General features: G+C 33.9%; 1 protein-coding gene across 1 annotated transcript; it reads right to left on the bottom strand.

Moving 5' to 3' along the window:
- Positions 1-264: 264 nt before the first annotated feature.
- Positions 265-11,981, bottom strand: LOC125031757 (developmentally-regulated GTP-binding protein 2-like). Its single transcript, XM_047622693.1, has 8 exons — positions 11,824-11,981; positions 9,810-9,970; positions 7,790-7,960; positions 7,141-7,284; positions 6,905-7,012; positions 5,554-5,711; positions 2,776-2,977; positions 265-2,287 (listed from the first exon to the last, which is right to left on the bottom strand). The coding sequence occupies exons 1-8, from the start codon at positions 11,885-11,887 to the stop codon at positions 2,198-2,200; spliced, it is 1,098 nt and encodes a 365-aa protein (XP_047478649.1). The 5' UTR covers positions 11,888-11,981; the 3' UTR covers positions 265-2,197.
- Positions 11,982-16,081: the final 4,100 nt, after the last annotated feature.

Raw genomic sequence — 16,081 nt, 5'->3', positions numbered from 1 at the left:
CTAGTAGAAGGGGTTGGTGAAGGGACAGAAAGGAAAAAGTAGGAGGGGGAAAAAAAGACCATGCAAAATTTGTTGAGTCTAGGGCTGAGTCCCAAGATTGGGGAGTTCCCCAGCACTGGGTCCCAGTCTCCGCCTCCTAAGCCCCCCCGCGACAACAACGGGCAAGGGATTGGGGGGGTTCACTTTGGTAATGATAGCATTTAGAACAATTTCATGAATACATTATTATCATCTGGGTAAGATATGGGTAAAAAAGAGCACTCAAAGAAAGAACTTCTTTATTGTGTAGTTTCCATTCCATAGAAAACTATTTCAGTCACAATAATTAATAAATATGAAAACATAATGGTCATGCATATAGATAATAATTTTTGAGTTCCAAAAATTTTCATGTGTGGCAGTTCTCAAGCAAGATAATATAGTGAAAGAATATAAAACTTTACACAGGCATCATTTACTTTGGGGAAGTAAATGACCTTAACCAAGAACACCTATCTTTTAAGTAAGCATTTTCCTCAGAGTTCTTGGGAAATTCTGCTATTTAACATGAAAAGAACTCCTTTGCTTGTTATGAAAACCTTTTCTCTTTGCTGTTTCTTGAAGTCATCCATAGATGACTTCATCCACTGTCTTTTCCTCTGTGGAAGCAACATTAATAAAAGTCCTTTGAATGCATAATTCATCTTTCTGTTGCTGTCAGTGTCAATTTATGACAATTAGTAATTTATTTATGTATTCATTCATCTATTTACTTTATAATAAAATGAAAAACAGCTTTTGTCATTTGCCATTCCTGTTTGTATTTGTATTTGTCTAAAAATAAGCTTCTATATTTTACCCATTGTTGCCAGGAACATGTAATATCCATTGTAGCTTTGTTTTGTAAAATGCCTTTACACATTGATGGCTTCACAAATGCTCAGACACCAAAGGGTCAATCAGTAGGCCTACATGACATGATTTCTCCTTTCCTTGAGGTTTGGAAAAAATATGTCTTATATTGGTGTTAATATTGATAATGTTATTGTTATTACTGTCATAATGATTAATTTAATATTATAAACATAATTATTAACTAATAGAAAAAAATGCAAAATTCAAGGAAAAGGATAAACAGGTGAGATAGAGAGGACTAGTAATTGACTAATTGGTGACTTAGTATCAACGAAAATCACACTGGACATGGCATGTACATACATACCATCCCCAGCAACAACAGGTTAATGAGCAATAGTCTTTTATGTTTTTCTGCATACACTAACTCTACTATCTTTAATCAAACATCACGGAAAATGGCAGTCTCATTTTCTTTGTTAGATTAAGTATCAGCATGCTAGTGGGGGGGAAAAAAAAAAAAAAAAAAAATCAGTAATTCTTCCCTATCACAGATAAAACTCCTATTTCATCAATGATATGACAAAATACGTTTCTTACTTTTTCTGCACATGAAAAGAGGATACAAAATTTGTATACAAAAACAAGACACTGAGATTTAGATACACTCTTAAATAGTGAGGAAGGAAAGAAAATTGACTATTAGATTTCCTTGCACCCTTTATTGGTGCTGTTTCCATTAGTCTCACTATGAGGAAAAACCCAGGATCTCTCTCAGGAGCTAAAAGACCCACATAACTTGCCTGCAGCATATGTTTACAAACTCAAACCTGTAAAGCTGTTGTGTACCACTATTCCTTCCCTAATTCTTATCTAATTTATTTTTAGAAAAATAATGAATACACGAAGCCAAGATTATCCTGTGCGTTGATTACTTTTTTGTTTTGTTTTGTTTTGCAAAACTGCTGATTGGATTTAATAACAGTGAACTGATACATTTTTCCTTGTGGGAACCATGTATTGTAATTGTCACAAATGATTAAGATGATATGATGATGAGGGTGATGATGACAATGAAGCAAGTAACAACCAATGCTTCACATTGTTTCTTAACATGAATTCCTGATGGATTTCATCACAAGGAAACAAAAATAATGATAATTATAATATTTTTTTTTTTAGAAAAGATAATAAAATGTATAAAAAAAAAAAAAAAAAAAATTCATGACAAATAACTGATATTCCAATTACCTTTTTTTTTTTTCTTTATTAAAGATCAAAACATTTTAGAACTGCCAAAATATTTAACATACATGATATCCTTAACAATAAATGGTTATAACAGATTCTAACGGCAACTTGTCTATTTCTTGGTAACAATCTGAATAACATCTTCATCAGTCATAATGTGATGTATACCAACACGCTGGGGACTAAACTTTGTACTCCTCCCCTGAAAAAAAAGTATAAATGTTAAGAGACTTTCCAGAACCATAATGACAAACAAATAACTAATTATATATTAGCCAATTCAACAATTAATGACCCATTGTATAAAGTAGATGCTTCTAAACACAACAAAAATAATAAATAAATTCTTAAATTTCAGTTCCTCAGATAATGAATTTCCATAAGTCTACATTCCTAACTCAAGTCTAGCAAGGAAATATTCAAGGGTAAACACCTGAGCTGCTAGTTATTACAACACACACATACGTAAAATAACATGCAGAGTAAAAATACTAATGGTAGTGATTACTCTTTCAGAGCAGGTTTGAATCCTGTGTTGACAGGTTTCTGATTATACCAAGTGAATATATGCAAGCAATTTCATGTGTAATTTCAAACATTAATTTTTTATGTTGGCAATATATTTCTCCAAATATACACACATTCCTAATTTAAAATTCTTCTGGACATAATAAGAGCTGATGAACATACCCAAACAAGAGCATATTTGAAGACAGCTACAATTGACCGATGGATAGAGTGGCATACGTGCTCCACTGAAGCTCCTCCTCGTAGGATGATGGGGTCAGAGAAGTCTGGTCCTCTTCCAGGCTTCTTGGTATAGATGCGCAGAAGGGAGAGAGCCTCCCACGTACGGTCAAGCAGGTAGTCAAGGTTCAACTTCATGTTGCAACTGGAGAGAGATATATGAAATTAATATTGACATGCTGTATGCTGAAAACAGAAACCTTTAATGTATTTTAACTATTAGCATTATTTTTTTCTGAAAGTACACTAAAACACAATGTAAGGATAATGCCTCTTTATCTTCAAGCATTTGATTTAAAACTCAGAAATGTTAAAGAGTCCTGTAATAATGAAGCAACAAACTCAAACTGAATAACAACATCCTGAAAGGTCTAAGACCTTTTGGTACATAAAAATCTTAAAAAAAAAAAAAAAAATGGGGATTTCATGACAATATATGCAGATACAGAAAACCCTCACAACTGACAACCCTACAGCTTCTCTGTGCCAAAGCCACAAAAAAAAAAGCACTGAATTTTCAAGAAAATTAAAAATAAATCTACGTTCTGGCGAACCGCGGCAACGCACCGACTTTGAGCGCGTGAATTCGGTACATCAAACCGAATCATTGCCACGGGGCGCTTTGGCGCGCCGCCGCGGCGGACAGCCGCACACCACATTTCGGGCATATTGTTATGACGCCTATAGGCGTGACCCGTCGCCATTGGGTTAAACAAATTTTAGTTATAGATACATGAGGAAATGTCTAAGCACCAGAAAATGTAAGCTATTTCACTGTTATATATTAGATACAGAGTTTCAGTGGAGCAATAAGTTGAAAAGTAATCACAGTACCCTCAGCTATGAATGGAAATGGGGAAAGATTACAAAAACTATGCAAGACAAACAGATATAATCCCCTATTTCTACCGCATAAAATAATAAAATACAAATTCAAATCTATTTATAAGTAACTAGACATACATTATAAAAAAACAAAAAAAATATATACCAGAAGGTAATTCTGTGACACATAATGAATGGTATGATGTGTGGAGGGGGAACATGGAAGACAAAAAGAATGGGGCTTTTGCTGGATAAAATATGCCATACAGTACCCAGCAACACTACTTTATACACTGCATTCCATTTACAGGAAGATAGAGGCTGAAGAACATGATTGCACTTGGCTCCTGGAGAGGAAGGCTTAAAAGGGGAGTGGGGTATGGTGGCTTTACTGAGGGTGTAGCCAAAGGAAACTTACCAAACAGATATATTAGTGGACACTACATACATCTCTCTCATTATGAAATAACAAGTCTAATTCATTCTCAAAGTGTAAATCTACACCATAGGTGATAGATGAGATCAATCTCACTTTATCAGCAACATTAGCTAACTTGTGGTACTAAAGAAGTAATTAACCCCTACAATCCAGATTACCTGACAAATATGTAATGAAAAAAATCGGTTTGGGGTGGATGACTGAAATTTGCCATCACAAGAATTTTGGCTGAAGGCCCGGATGACAGGAATTAGTGTGTGAAACTCTTGGAGGATGATCAGACCCCAGTGGGCATTTAGGAAGGGGGTTTTGCATTATTTCCACCGATAAATAAGTGTGGAATATACCCTCCATGTACCATGACTGGAATATCAGCGAGGATGCCGTTTCCATGCTCAGGATCCTATTCCTGTCAGCCATGACAGTGCAGGTTGTGTAACAGAAAGTTTAATATTAAGAAAAAAAATTTAAGTGACACATATAACAAAGTGTTACTTATTGTTATTATTATAAGCACTAGTTATGGACTACCTACAGATGATATGGAGTTTATTACTATCTGGATACAGCAAATCAAATGACAAAATAGATCTTGGAGAATGTGTCACAGGGATTCAAAAACAAATATTCTATAGTCTTACTTAACATACAAATAGAGTCATGGCATACCTTCCATGTCATGGGCATGGTAGTATGTAATTATGTTCACCCTTTTATAATACTGGAGTATAAATTTCTTATGGTTATCATAATCATACCTTGATTATATATTTTGTTATTACTGATAATCATGTATATTGTTATTGATGTATACAGATATATCATCTTTACAACAGGGCATGAACAAACATGAAATTTGAGGGACTGTGTGAGGCTAGTAAAACCCTATTCAGCAAAAAAAGTCATACATAACAACGAGAGACAAGCGTGTAAGTGTAAATAGTGAACTAAAGCATAATCATATTATCAAATTGGTCTAATATAAGTGTGATTCATTAACCCTGTGTACTTATTCCAGGTGTATTTGGTAAATTCATGAACGAGAACTAAGTATAAATAATAAACAAGAAAGTATTACCATACTGACGTGATCAAAGTACTAATATATGAAAAAGTAAGAGCTCCATATTAATTAACTAAGTAATTACGATCTATAAAAGGTAATAGTAGAATATTTACTACAGCAAACAGTCAAGCGTCTGGATCCAAGGGGTTAATAATAACTTTAGAAGTTACTGTTATTGAATATCACATTTTATACATATGCACTACCAAGTAAAAATATTATTTTGTGCATGATAATACACACACACATAAAAAAAAAATATATATATATATAAAAATAACAATAGAACATCAGTGGCAGAAGTATAGCAAGAAACCAGTATAAATATAAAAAGACTACATACCTAAATAACTCAAAATGACAAAAGAAAACAGAAATTTAAAGCACCTACCTAACCACCACAGTATTGGGCGTGTGAGCAATTCTATCAACTTCTTCAATGGACACTTGATCGATCTTGTTGTAGACATAGAGGCATGGCATGTAAACACGGTTGGCAGATATCACATCAATCAAGTCATCAGCCCCACAATCTTCCCTGAATATAACCTGAAAATTGAAAAAATCACTCAAAAAATGGATATGGAATAATCAATATCATCATCCCTACATCTTAAATAAACATAACCTGATAATTGAATGCTATAGGTGTGCCGAAAACCAACTCATCATGATGGGTATGGCTATAGGTGTCACGACTCGCTAGAGTCGAGCGGGAAGGTCCGCTGTATGTAGCCTGCCCTTGCCAAAAGGCTAGACTGTTGCCAGAATGAGTGACACCTAGAGATTTCTGGTACCATTGTAAGGTTAAAAAATATTACATAATAAATCAATTTATAAAAATAAACAATTTTTTTTTTTTTTTTTTTTTTTGGGGGGGACATTTTCAAAGTTGTATTTCATTTGTCTGCTACAGAACTGTAATTCTTTCCAACTTCTATAGGACATGACCCCCATTGTAAAATCAATTAAAAGTTAATCCTGATGGCATGTGTGGCATGCCATACCGAGAATGGCCATTTTGCTGGGAACAATTATATCATGCCACCATTATCTTTATATCAGATAATGGTTCAATCACAATTCATTGCCTTTCTATTATATCATTGAGGCCTGGAGTCTTTTACTAAAATTTAGCCTAAAAATAATGCTAAGGCCTTATTATCTACTTATCAATGCATATAAAGTATGAAAATAAAGGTGCCTGGGGTAAAAACAGTGGGGGGCACAACTGAAAGACTGAACTGTATATCTGTTGATAACTTCAATCATATACAAAGTCATCCCTGTCCTGGTGACATTTTTCTAGGATTAGTTGTATCACAGTTCTTTAAAGATAAATATATTCTGATAAACTTGTTGGTTTTCGCAAGTAGATTACTTCTGACGTCAACAATCATTCTCTCTTAATATTCTCAAAACTCAAGCCTAAGTAAAAAGACAGAGCAGCATGCATTTGTTTAAATGGGGCATTAATATAATAATTAATATAATTCCAATGATATCATAAGTAATACTGAACCACAATTAATTTTTTAAATATTAAAGCTAACTTATATTCCAAGCAAATATCTTTCATCATACTCTATATTCGTATCTATTTCATTTTCCATTTCCTTTCCAATGTCAACTTCTGGTGCTTTTTTTCTCTTTTAGTATCTCAATATGCAATCCATAACACTGATCCACAAGAGCAATAATAAAATATCTCACATTCTTCCTCAAAACTGTACTTCTCATACCTCAGCATTGAAAATCTTGTATTCATGTAGAATCATCTGTACCATCTTCTCATCAATCCTAGTGAGAGCGCACGTGGCGTTGAATTTCAGGCCACCCGCTTTCTTTTGCTGTTCGGGCAGAAAAAGATCAACCAATTATTAAAAGATTGTTTTCATGGATGACAAACTTCAGAGGCCTAAAACAAAGGATCAGATAAGCAAATGTGTTGTCAAATTTCTTGTAATAAACATCTTACTTTGAAATAGATTCCAGGTTTATTCTTGTTGAGCCTGATGCCAACAGACTCCAGTTCAGCAGTCAAGAGTTCTTTTTGATTTGCAGCTTTAGTAGCGTCCACCATCATGATAACAAGATCAGCAGTGCGCGCTACTGCAATGACCTGTGAAGCAATTTGTACAATAGCAAAGTCTACTGCAAGGGAAAAAACGTTAAACAATCTACCATAACTGTACTTGCAAATACATTGTGCAATCAGAATTCAGTGATAATTTAATTTCATGTTGCACTTGTAGGTCATAAACATGTTGAAGTAAATAAAATACTGATAAAATTAAAAGAAAATGCCAAGTTACTAATACAATGTCTGGATCACAAAAACACAACTTGCTATACATTTCAGGATACAGCACATAAAAACGTACAGTTGAACCATTTCAGTCACAACCAACTAATAATGAGCCCTATAAACAAATTTTCCTCTTGGATAATTCATCATTCAGTGCAATGTACTTGTATTAATTAAACACTGTTCAGAAAATTCCAAAACAATACATATGAGCTTTTCAATTACACAATCCTGGATGTTTCAAAACATGAGTCAGCCATAACATGTTAATCAATTTTCCTATTAGCAAGTACAGTCAATCCATTCATCAATTCCTCACCTGTCTGCCTCGACCCTTGCCCTGTGAGGCTCCTTCAATGATACCTGGAAGATCAAGCAATTGGATGTTGGCACCCTTGTAATCAATGACTCCTGGGATGCAAGTTAGCGTCGTGAACTCATATGATGCAGCTGCACTCTGAGTGTTGGTTAGGGTGCTCAGCAGTGTGGACTGCAAAGGATAACAATGATAGGACTCAGACACAAAATGTGTATATTAAAAATACTTTACTGATAAAAAAAAGAAACTGGTTATCAAAAACATCTATCGGTAACCTCGCCAACACTGGACCCAGGTCCAAGAGCAAGGTGGCAAATATCCATGTTCCTTAAGCTTCTGGTTTTTCACTCCATCACTTGATAGCACACAAAGACCAATACATGAATTGGTTAAAAGCTTTGATATCATTAGTAATGGAGAAAAGCAAAACATTATCTAATGCCTTGAAAAGACAAAATTCAATTTCTTCCAATATAACTTGATTTCCCCTAAACTTACCTACCCAAAGTCCCACTTAATATGGCAATCACAAACTATTTCACATAACTATACAATAGTGAGGAACTACTTCCATAACCCTTTCATGTATGAAATGTTTCTATTAACTGTGTTTTGTTTACCTATTGCATTCTAAAAACTTACCTAACAAAACTACAAGTCCACTACTATTTGCTACAATATGACGTAGTATGGCCAGACACTTTATTTTTGATAAATACAGAGAAACATAAGCACTTCATAGCTATCACTGAATGAAGCACTGATAATGTCCTATCAACCAAAACCTAGTTTCAAGATGATCAAGTTTGAAATTACATTTGATTTGATTACATGGATTTTGTCCTGGTAAGAAAAATTTTGCAATGTGATATATAGATATATATAGATATATATAGATATATATATATATATAGATATATATATATATATATATATATATTATATATATTATATATATTACATATATATTACATATATATTACATATATATTACATATATATTACATATATATTACATATATATTTTTTCTTTCTTTCTTTCTTTCAAAAGAAAGGCTATTTTATGGGTTGTTAAGAATGTAGAGGAAAATTCCTTAATTTGTATTTTAACCCATTGCCGCCGTGGAAAATGAATAAAAAATGGGGAAGATGCTGTGCTCATTTTTCATAATTTAGTGAAATGTGTCTGTACATAGATGGCTCTGCTAGTGCTTAGTCACAAATTAGTTAATTAGTAGATCTTGTGACCTTACCTGATTTCACATTTCCTTGAATTAGCGGGAAAAACATATTTTTTACTAGTGCTATGAATATCGATGGTGTTATTATAATTACTATGTTATAAACATTAGTAACAGCAAAATAAGATAACGTACAATATTTTTGTAAATCAATGAAAAGGGTGAACGGGTGAGACAGGCAGTACTCATAACTGGCTCATTGGTGACTTAGTGCAAGTGTAGCCATCTATGCGTAAAAACAATTAATCAAGTAATCTCACAGTGGGCATGGCATGTATGTACATGCCATGCCCATCGGGAATGGGCTAAATACCTGAAAAAAATTAGCAAATTCTTTTTGGGGGGACCATGACAATGAATGTAGTGCAGTGCTTGTGCAGCAAGGCAGTGTGACTAGGGCTTCCCAGGCATCCGTCACATGAATGCGACAAGCTCATTGGCTAAAAATGCAGTAGTGACTTTTTTTACGTGACTGTGACTGGCTGGAGGTAGGCCTCGTCTCCTCCGAGACTCTGCTCCCAGCCATCAGGCGGTAGGGCCCAAGATGATCACAGTGAGGGAGAATTTCTACAGCATTCTTACCCTTATACACAAGCCCTAAATCCAAACATTTGGAGCAAGACTAAGAGACAAAGACCAACTCTACATGCTGGTAGCTGTAATACCCTAATGTTTGGTCAACAGGCCTTTGGAATTCTCAGCACCTCATTTGTTTAAAAGTATACATCTACATATAAACATAGTTTAGCCTTACATGTAACAATCTAATGATTGCTCACCTTGCCCACTGAAGGGAAACCGATAAGTGCAACACGTGCATCTCCACTTTTCATAACATCGAAGCCTTCTCCTTTTTCTCCCTTCTTCCCCTGAGGCTCTAGAAGTTGTGTCCTGTACTTGGCTAACTTCGCCTTTAGGACACCCAGATGGTACTCCGTGGCTGTGAGCAAAGACAGGATGCAAGATAAAATCATTAACCAAATTTTATACATATATATGTATATATACATATATATATACCTCAGCATTATGTATATATATCATGTATATATATCATATATACATATATATATATTATATATACCTATATATATATATATATATATATATATATATATATATTATATATACATATATATATATATATATATATATATATATATATATATATATATAATGTGTGTATATATACATATACACACATTATATCTATGTGTGTGTATGTGTAAATACACATATATAATTATCATAAATATCTATCTATCTATCTATCTATCTATCTATCTATCTATCTATCTATCTATCTATCTATCTATCTATCTATCTATCTATCTATCTATCTATATACATATATTCAATGTGTATAAATATACATATAAATATTCATATAAATATTTATATATATATATTTATAATAATTATATATATATTTATAATAATTATATATATATATATGTATATATGTATATATATATATATATATATATATATATATATCAAATACATATGTGTGTGTGTGTATATATATATATATATATATATATATATATATATATATATATTCTGAATAATCATATCTATATATTTATATATATTAAAATTTATAATAATGACATATATGTATACTTATACATATATATTTATGTATATATTCTTATATATATACATATATATATTTATAATAATTATATATATACACATATTTATAACTATACATATATACATATGTATTTATAATTATACATATATACATATATTTTATATATATTTATATATATATATATATTAATACATATATAATATCTATATGTATATATATTTGTAATAGTTATATATACATATATATACATAATGTGTTTATATAGTATATATAGCATATATTTTATATATATATATATATATAGTGTATAATATACATACATATACATATATATACACATGTATATGTGTATATATATATATATATATATATTTACATAAAAATGTGTTTCAGATTTTGCACAACCTGATTATTTGAAAATCTGAAATCTAACACACACCAAGTCATTCCGATAAATGTCACACATTTTATGTTACTACAAATGACAGAAATTACAAAATTTGGTTTGCACTTGTCACTTTTCCTGGCAAATTAAGGTCCATTATGGGAAGGCCTTAACGATACATACTAGCGATCATTCAGTATCCTAATATAATCTGTGATAAAATTCCATACAGTTAAGAGTAGGTTACTGACATCAAGAGTATTTAGTGTGAAATTAGAATCATCACTGGGGAAATCATTACTTAATGTTATTGTGCATATCCCTTCAGCTAAACTGAGTAATCTTCCTTCTGTCTCATCCATACACAAATATTTTTTTATGTACCTATATAATATCACAACATTTAGTTCATGCACTTTTCATAAACATCCAAACAAGCCAAATATATTCTTAAATAAGAGAAATGTTTACCGCAATATCTCTAGCGGTGCCAAGGCATTGCAAAACTACCTACTTTTCACATCTGTATTCTATAAAGTATTGTAAAGCAGACTGTCATATTGATAGCTATTTAATCATCAGCAGCAGCAAAGGAAACCAGTTATAGCCCATATGATATATATAATTTGAGGCAACGGACTTTAAAGCTGTCGTAATTTCTCTCGGAATGCGAAAATTACTTTTACTTTCAGTACACTATTAAAAAATACATGTATTAAATCCACTGTTATAATACATGTGTTTTTTCGGTCACCTAGATTTAACAATTAACTTATTCATGCACTGTCAACTGATACGCCTTTAATACCTTTATTCTTCTGCGTACGAGCGATTTCCTTTTCAATTTCGCCTATTTTTTCGAGGATACCCATCTTGAAATATGTTTTTTGGAGAAAAGAAAGAGATAGAAGATATCTCGTGTGACTGAGATGGCAGATTGTTTTCTTCTCCGGGTCGAGGGGGGTTGCATCTTTGAAAAACTTATATATACAGAGAATAGCAACTCGCAAGGGATACTGCGATCCTTGGTCATTGTAACGTATCAGATGTTTTTATTCATACTTGTGTTCCTTACGCTGATGTAATATATTTTAAAAAATAGGACGAAAACACAAATTGTACGAGAAAGGTGCTAGGTCAGAGGTGTAGTATCGAGGGCTCGCAAGAGATGGCGCTGACGTCCTGCCAGTGTCTTCTGCTACGTGATAGAAGCGAGATGTGTGGTTAACTCCTGGGTCCAAAACGAGGATATAATACGGAGTTGTAGTAAATACCAAGCATTGGATTATATAGAAAGGGAGTTTTAGATACACCCGTCAGTTATCAACCACCAAAAAGAAGTGTAAGCTGCTTTAACATCAATCTTCCTTAGTGTGTGTATAGATGTCAAAAGCCATCCGGCTGGGGATACCTCCTTAAATTCGCCTTCCTACCCTAAATTAACTCCCGTATTTACGGTAAAAACGGTATTATCTTGTATAAGGGCCCAATAAAATGTTAATGTGATATATATGATTTTTATAAACGGCTTGTAATATAGCAGAGACTGTCTGTGTCTTTGGGGTTCATATTTTATGCACAGAGAGTAGTGTAAATTATGCAATATTAATTACTATGCTTGGTTGTTTTTATTCTTTATGTTTATGACATGACACGAAATTTCCTGTTTTGGTATTATATTTTAGACTATAAATTGTCATTATGTTTTCTTGTCACTCAGTGTTTTCATATTTAGAGTAAGATATAACGTCTTTTTAAAAATTTAATTTGATTATTTTTCGTTACATTACACAAGTACATATATGGTGAGATTTCCTTTGTAAAACTATTATTTTTTTATGTTTTTGTTTCTTTGGTTTTGTTTTATATCAGGACGCATACTGTACTCTTTTGTTCTTTTAGTTTTCCCACCAATAAACAAGTTTTTTGGATTATGTTTGTTTCTTTACCACATTGAGCAACAGTTTTATTAGATCAAGTAAAAGAGTAAGTGGGTGTTATTTATTAGCATGACTAAGGTACAAATTATTGTTAAAGATGTCACGTACAGAGTAGACTTGATATTATTAGACGTGATGTCACAATTTTCTGCTACACGTTTGATTGTTCTTTCTCGGACAACTTTACACATGTGCACGATTAGTTTGTGTTGTGGAAATAAAATTCTAGATTAAGTGGTAAGATATCCTTTCGTGTTGATCGAATGGCACAAAGAATTATAACAGAAAAATATGTGTCTAAGGTGCGCTAACTTGTTGCCCTACGCATCAAAATTGAGGTCGAGATGTGTGTGTGTCTGTGTGTCTGTGTGTGTGTGTGTGCGTGCGTGCGTGCGTGTGCGTGCGTGTGCGTGCGCGCTTGCGTGAGTGCGCGCGCCCTCCCTGGCTATTACATGTCATTTGAAAGACCAGGAAATTGTCAATCTTCATCTTCGATCAATATGAAGCGAAATCAGAAGAGATGTTAATCATAACAATATTTTGATAATTGTCATATACATCTGGTTACTTCTTTCTCCAACAGAGTTTTTAATTTTGAATCTTGCAGGAGAATCCAAACTACACTCCATTGGATCGGGGAAAATGAAAAAAAAAAAAATGTTTCATTGTTTACACTCCAAACTTTGGTTGTATTTCCTTCGTATTTGGGGGTATTGACTATACTGATGTATTATTGCTTGGCCTGTGAGTATTTAATGGGACATTGAATTTGATATTTTTATTTATTTATTTTTGTGTGTGTGTGTGTGTGTGTGTGCTCGCCGATATAACAGTGTCAGCTTAGAGTAGCGGATCTACAATGAGGACAGTAATTAATTGAGGATAATACATGTTTCAGAAGTGGTGTTTCACTTGCTTCACAATTCACAGTTCATTTTAGTATGTGAATAAAATGAACCAGAGGCGGCTGGGTTAAATTTGGTGGCGATGAGTTTATGATTTGTATCTGATACACTCCTTTATACTTTATACACTAGTCATTACAACCCAATAACTCAGTCTAATGCACTTTTTGGAGGAATTGGTAAAATGTGAAAGCACTATTCTGCTTTTACATGAAGAAGAGAAAGTGTCGCATTCTTTGTTTTCCTTCTACAACAACAGTGTTCAGTACTTAAAACTGAAGCCTATTCTAAATCTTTCTCTAAACTTTAAACCTTGTTTTGTCAGCATTTCATAGTATGGGCGTTTCTGGGTATAAGGTAGTCTTTGTCTCCATGTCTTTTGTTTGCATCGGAGAAGAAAAGTTACTGAATACGAGTCGTATTGGGGGAAAATCAGAATCGACTGCCGTAACATATCCGCAAATAGTTTGTTACATATTTTGCAGGCATGTCCTTTCAGGAATTTGGTTCGATGTCTTGATTTCTTACCGGGAATTCATTATCTGCTGCCGATATCTAGTCCCGGCGGTGTTAGCTTCCCAGTAAGTGAAACTTGCTCACCAACCCTCATACTCTGTTTAATGACGGCAAATCGCAGTTCACCTTCAGTAATCCCACGAGAGTTTCTTTTCGCTTTTCAGTATTTTCTCTCTTACTCTCGGTGCCCTTCTCTCACTTCATCTGTTTATCTTTCTGTTTTCTCTTTGTATTCTCCCCTTTCATTATCTCTCTTCCTTCATCCCTTTCCCTTCCTTGTCTTGCCATTTGTCCCCCTTCTGCCACGACCCCCCCCCCCCTCTCTCTCTCTCTCTCTCTCTCTTTCTCATTCTCTCTCTCTCGTTCTCTCTCTCTCTCTCTGGTTTTGTTTTTGATAACTCTTCTATTCCTTCTCTTTCTACTTTTCTTTTCTTTTTCTATTTGCCAATTTGCCTGCCTCGTACTTCGCCCTTAATAAGCGAAATGCACAACTACATGCCTGGCTCTTACAAAAATTAAACTTCAAAAATATGTACATGTAAAAGGGGAATTGCCAGACAGGAGATTTCCGCGGATGAGCTCTAATGGTATGGATAAAAGAGGCCTTGTGCATGTGCTTTATTCATTAATGCATGTAGCCCCTCGCGGGTCCTCATGCCAGAATCATGGAGGTGTCACTCAAATATGCCAGCCCTATTCCCCCCCCCCCCCCCCCCCTAGGGCAAGCAGCCACGCCCTTGTGTGTTAATGGTAGGATGCATGACACATGCCATTCTCTGCGCTAGTGAGCTATCTGTTTATTTGTCAAAATGCATGGTTTCCTGGTGAAGATATTAAAGATTTTTATTATTTTTCCAGGTTGCGTGTTACATGTTACGCTGTTTTACTCTTAGAGCAATCCATTCTACGTAATTGGTGTTCATATTATCTCTCTTAGGTATTGTAGCCTGTCCTTGCAATACGTATTGTGAGACGCATTCGTGGATATTTGCATAAGTGCGTGTATTCAAGAGTTTCATCTAAAGAAACGTTTAATGCAACATTTAGTATGTAAATGTTTTACTTTCATGAATTTCAAATGCGTGCGCGCTTGTGTGTGTGCGTGTGCGTGTATGTACGCTCGCGTGCACGTTTCGTGTACGCAGAAAGACATGACAACATACGAGTGTGATTTCTGTATAATCGCATTTCCGTGCTTTATTAAACCTTTATTTATCATGTGTTTTATACTTTATTAATATATATATATATATACATATACATATACACACATTTATCCCAGTATTCACCCTCAGTACCATTTGTAGCCGGTGCACCTGTTCCCTCTTGCAACTGCATAGAAGCCCTGAAAAATATAGTGGGGAGACCTGCAGGTGCTTTTTCATGGATGGCTCTCTGGCATGTCGATACGCCCGCTACTCCACACGTACAGTGCGAACGTATGAAGCGTAAGGATTTTAGTTACTTAACACGGTAGAATGTACACGATATTTGATTTAAACTAAAATGCACAATGATAATATGTTAACATTGCCATGTCCTACCGAGTTATAACTCCAGGCTAAGAAGCCTACACCATTATATATATATGTATACACACACACACACACACACACACACACATATATATATATATATATATATATATAGATATATGTATCTGACACTATGCTCTGTATAGTAAATATCACGGACAGCCAATGTC

This window comes from Penaeus chinensis, chromosome 13 (assembly GCF_019202785.1).
Source record: "Penaeus chinensis breed Huanghai No. 1 chromosome 13, ASM1920278v2, whole genome shotgun sequence".
Lineage (NCBI taxonomy): Eukaryota > Metazoa > Arthropoda > Malacostraca > Decapoda > Penaeidae > Penaeus > Penaeus chinensis.
Note: the sequence above shows the minus strand (reverse complement) of the source record. Positions and strands in the feature narration are given on the sequence as shown.

Excerpts from the sequence above, each read along its gene's own strand:
- LOC125031757 (XM_047622693.1), bottom strand. The coding sequence starts at position 11,887 with ATGGGTATCCTCGAAAAAATAGGCGAAATTGAAAAGGAAATCGCTCGT. Across the intron at positions 9,971-11,823 it reads TCGTACGCAGAAGAATAAAG|CCACGGAGTACCATCTGGGT; the intron begins GTATTAAAGGCG and ends CTTTGCTCACAG. Across the intron at positions 7,013-7,140 it reads AACCTGGAATCTATTTCAAA|CAAAAGAAAGCGGGTGGCCT; the intron begins GTAAGATGTTTA and ends CTGCCCGAACAG.